General features: G+C 41.4%; 1 protein-coding gene across 1 annotated transcript; it reads left to right on the forward strand.

The window, feature by feature from the left end:
- Nucleotides 1-3685: 3685 nt before the first annotated feature.
- LOC143267084 (uncharacterized) lies at nucleotides 3686-4315 on the forward strand. Its single transcript, XM_076543999.1, has one exon. The coding sequence runs from the start codon at nucleotides 3686-3688 to the stop codon at nucleotides 4313-4315; it is 630 nt and encodes a 209-aa protein (XP_076400114.1).
- The last annotated feature ends 556 nt before the right edge of the window (nucleotides 4316-4871 follow it).

Below are 4871 nucleotides of genomic sequence, written 5' to 3' on the forward strand. Positions count from 1 at the left end.
TGTTGTGATCATTCTAAAATCAAATAGTATATCAATGTTTAGTAGCATCTCACACAATCAGAGTCAAAGGTGTCATGTTCCTGGTGATCTGGAAGACCAAGCAAAGTTGTCCCTCCTTTGTGTCATGCTCACGTAAGTATCATCAACAAGTACAGGTGTGTCTCACCATCTCCAAACATCCAATGTGAACTACCCAAATACATTTTGAGTGATGCATATTTATTTTTCAAAGTCCTCAATTAAAGTGTTGTACGCTCTACTAATCTTGAAGTCATTCATTCTTTTTTGTTGTCCTTGTAGAATTAGGCTTTACTCCTATGTACATTGCTGTTGAAATCAACTTTCCAAGGATAATCTAAGCTGTTGATTTTCAGTCTTCGGGCACCTGAGAACACAGCCCCAGTGGTGGTGTTTCTGGTGTATAATAGTAAAGTAACCTTCAGGTAGCATTGAGGAACAACCTTTTTGATAAAGTTCTGTTTCAGATACGTCACCTGCCTAGGCAGCCACACAGACAGCCTGGGACCAGGTAAAACAGGTTCCAGTTCTATGCTGACCTGCTATTCACCCCCAGATTCATTACCATCTCATTGGAATACATTCCTCTAGTATGATTCCTCCCCAAAACTGTCATCTTGGCCTAAACTGCATCTATCCCAGATTGAAATCATCTTATATGAGGGTGGAAGGCATAGAATGCCCACAGAGAGACTGGCATGACCCTTCTCTGAAAAAGTTCAAGGAAAACATTCCACTGGCTGCTTAAATCCTTGCTATGTTCCCTTGTTCTCAAAGAACCCTCGTCCTTTGAGTGGAAAGCTGATTTGTCCATCATTTCTTGCTCCTCCTTACCTCTGCCAAAAAGTGAATCTTTTCTCACACCGAGATGAAAGAGGAGAGGCTCTTACAGAGACAGAAGGATAGACTAATAGAGATTCAGACTAGAATCCAACCATTTAATTCATCACTGGGGGTGCCATAGCATAATGCTCATTCCCCAATAAACTTTTTAATCTAAGTGCAAGCAAAGATCAGCTTTGCAGAAGAGCAACACCCAATAATTCTTACAGGCAACAGACACTTGACCCCATGAACAGATGATAATCTGAGCAGGAATGATGCCAACTAGTTAGCCAATAGAGATAATTATCCATATATATGATAATTTATATTTTTGGTTGTGAGCCTAGCCTTTAACAGTTAAGATGAAAAAAAAAGTCTAAATAGTCAAATTATTTGAAGACCTTTTAAAAAACAAAAAGTACAAATGACTAACAATACATGAAAAAAATTGTTCAACACCATTAGCCACCAGGAATACAAATCAGAACTTCCTTGAAATTCTACCTTACTCCCCTAAAGAACAGTTGTCATCAAGGAAAAAAAAAAACCAACAACAATAACAAGTGCTGGTGAGAATCCAGGGGGAAAGGAAAGCTTTACATGCTGTTAATGGGAATGGAAATTAGCACAGTTTGTATGGAAATTGGCTTGTAGAATCTTCAATAAATAAATAAATAAATTCAAAAAATTAGAACCACCACATGATTACTCTGCAGTACACACAACAAAGAATCAGCCTGTGTGTCTGTCAGCAGATGGATGCATAAGTAAAATATGGTGTATATATAGAAGAATAAATGATGTCATTTGTCAGATAAATGGATGAAATTTGGAGATCATCTTATTAAGTGTAGTAAGTAGGACTCAAAAGACAAAAGTCATGTTTCCATCATGTAAGGAGTGGTGGGTACACAAAAGAAGCAATAGGACTATTTAGGAAGAGAAAATGAATCAGGAGGAGGCCACAGGGGTCATAAGAGAGGGTAGCGGGTGAGTAAATTTGATAAAACTGTGTTATATGCACTCACGAAAATGTTGTGATCAAATTCACTATTTTGTAAAATCAATTCATGCTAATAAAGATTAATCATTTCCTGTATGTTATAAGAAACAAAAATGAAAGTTTAAAAATACATATAGTGCAGTCAGGCTGTGGTGACACATCCCTTTAATCCCAGCACTAGGGAGGCAGAGGCAGATCTCTGTGAGTTCAAGACCAGACGGGACTACAGAGTCAGTTCCAGGACATCCAGGACTACACAGAGGAACTCTGTCTCAAAAAACCAAATATATATATGAAACTATGCAAGCATAAAACTAGCAAAAGAAGGACTAGGCTCCTACAAAAGAAAGTAATAGCGTTTCATGGTAAGCAAGTTCCAGGTACCCGGCTGTGTACCTCCAGCAGTAATGTTTAAAACAGAAACATATGTAGCGGCATTGTTTTGAATAGTATCAAACTATAAACAAACTGTTTTCTAGAAAAAAAATTCCACTCAATGAGCAATGTCAAATTCATTTAGTGGAAGACTACACAAGAATGGGAAGGAACAAACTGGGGGTCATGATGGTGAAGATTGTCACAATCATCCTAGGAGCAAAGACACAGACTAATTTTGATTTGCAAAGATGTTAAAAGTGATGCCAAGGTTGGATGACTGACCCTAAAAGACAGTGAGACACAGCATTTGAGGATGAGTGATGTGAAATGGATTGTAAGGACCGGGGTTAATTTCCATTTCTTTAAGAATGGTATGGCTGTGTTCCCATTTTATTCTCTCAGATGGGAAATTAATAATTCATGTATTTTTAGTATGAGTAGTAGACTGGGGAGAGAGAGAGATACACACCTAAGTTAGGTAATATATTATGTATGTCTCAAACAGTCATGATTCTATCACTGAATGGAAAGAAAAGAGGAAGAAAAGAGAAGAAAATGAAGGAGAAAGACAGACAGACAGAGAGAGAGAGAGTAAGGATGGAGGTTCAGAGAATTAGATGGAAGGGAAATCAGGAGATCACCAGGCTAAGATCACTGCCCGTGCTGACAGCCAGATGTGCACAGGAGTCACCTGCTCAACTTCCTTGGTCTGGATCTCAGCACTTCCTGCCCATGAGCTAGGAGCACAGTCAATCACAACTGTGGTCACCACATCTACCCAGGAGAGGACAGTCATTCGGGACTGATGGTCACCACACTCCACCAATGTCTTCTTATTTCCAATATGATGTTTCTTTTTATACACATCAGTTCTGGTTCTACTCTGCTATGAAACACGTCATTCCATACATGCTTATCTGAAACCACCTTTAAATGAGCCCTTCAAACACAGTGATAGTAATTTACACAGAAATTGACACCTGGACACATTGAAATTGGGCTTTGTGGGCAACACACAGAGAACTAGATGATGAGTCTAACGTTGTGAATACGGCACCATCATACCCAGAGACATCTAAAAATCTAAGTATAGATAACAGAAGAAAGTGGTAAGAACAAACTAATCTTGACCTTCCCATCGAGGCAGGAGCTACCAAAGGACCAGATGGTGATGAGAGTTACAACAGCGCTGAAGGGATGAACCCATGACTTATTGGAACAAGTTCAAGTGAGCTATTCCCAAGTAAGCAATGAACACTTTCAAATGATTCAGAGCATTAGGTGAGAATTTCCTTCTTCAAAAACACAAATTAAATATGGAAATAGTACACAAAGAGGAAGAGTCTTTCTGATTGGCCCAAACCTTGAAGGCCAGTTGTATAAAAGGCCCTGACTGGAAGAACTTGCTACACTGTTGAAAACTCACCTGTGAACAAACTATCACCCTCCACACCTGATACCATGACCCTCTGCTGTTGCCCACCTTGCTGTCAGCCTAGCTGCTGCAGCACCACCTGCTGCAAGAACACCTCTTGCTGTGAATCCAGCAGCTGCCCTGAGTCCATCTGCTGCCAGCCTTGCTGTCCCCCAAGTTGCTTCTGCATACCCTGCTGCCAGTCCAGCTGCTGCAACATCAAGTCTGTCAGCAACTGCTGCCAGCCCTGCTGCCCACCAGCCTGCTCTGAAAGCACATGCTGCAAGACCACCTGTTGCAAGCCAACCAGTGTGAGCATCTGCTGTAGCACACCCTGCTGCCAGCCCTGCTGCTGTGTGCCCAGCTGCTGCCAGCCCAGCTCCATAAAGATCAGCTGTCAACCAACTTGCTGTGAAACCAGTTGCTGCAAGAATACCTGTTGCAAAACAAATTGTGTGACCATTAGTTGCAGCCCACCCTGCTGCCAGCCCTGCTGCTGTGTGTCCAGCTGCTGCCCGCCCTGCTGCTGTGTGCCCAGCTGCTGCCAGCCCAGCTCCATAAAGATCAACTGTCAACCAACTTGCTGTGAAACCACCTGCTGCAAGACCACCTCTTTTAAACCAACCTGTGTGAGCATCAGCTGCAGCCCACCCTGCTGCCAGCCCTGCTGCTGCTAACCAGCTCCACAAAGGAACATCTGCACTGCCATGCTCTGGGGAGAGCTGATGAGACCTAGCAGCACAAAGCATCATTTCAACCTTTGCTGACCACCTTCATGTTCTCACCAGGAAACCTGACCAATGTAAATTTCTACTTACGTGTTGGAAATGCATTGAGGAAGGACAGAGTCCCTTGCCTTTACTTTCCTCTTATCCGAGATTATGGATCTTTTGCCATCTTCATAGGGGCTTATGTGAAGGTCTGGAATCAGTTTAAGTTCTGAGCCAAGATCTTTAGATCTCTCACCAAATAACTTAACAAAACGCATCTCCAACAATAACTCTATTTAACCACTTATCTTCTCAACTGGATTTTCTTCTGAATTTCCCCAGATTTTTGTGTACTGTTTTCTTCTTTCTGCTCACTTATGAGTTGTGTCCCTGGAAGCAAGCAATTTTAATAAACTTTGTGCTATCATCATTCCATATTGTCTATCATTTTATTTTGATAAATTACTTAATGAAAAATCCACAGAATCAATAGACTTTCAAATGCTCAACGTGGTGCCCTGCA

Source organism: Peromyscus maniculatus, chromosome 8 (genome assembly GCF_049852395.1).
Source record: "Peromyscus maniculatus bairdii isolate BWxNUB_F1_BW_parent chromosome 8, HU_Pman_BW_mat_3.1, whole genome shotgun sequence".
In the NCBI taxonomy this organism is placed as follows: domain Eukaryota; kingdom Metazoa; phylum Chordata; class Mammalia; order Rodentia; family Cricetidae; genus Peromyscus; species Peromyscus maniculatus.

Excerpts from the sequence above, each read along its gene's own strand:
- LOC143267084 (XM_076543999.1), top strand. The coding sequence starts at position 3,686 with ATGACCCTCTGCTGTTGCCCACCTTGCTGTCAGCCTAGCTGCTGCAGC.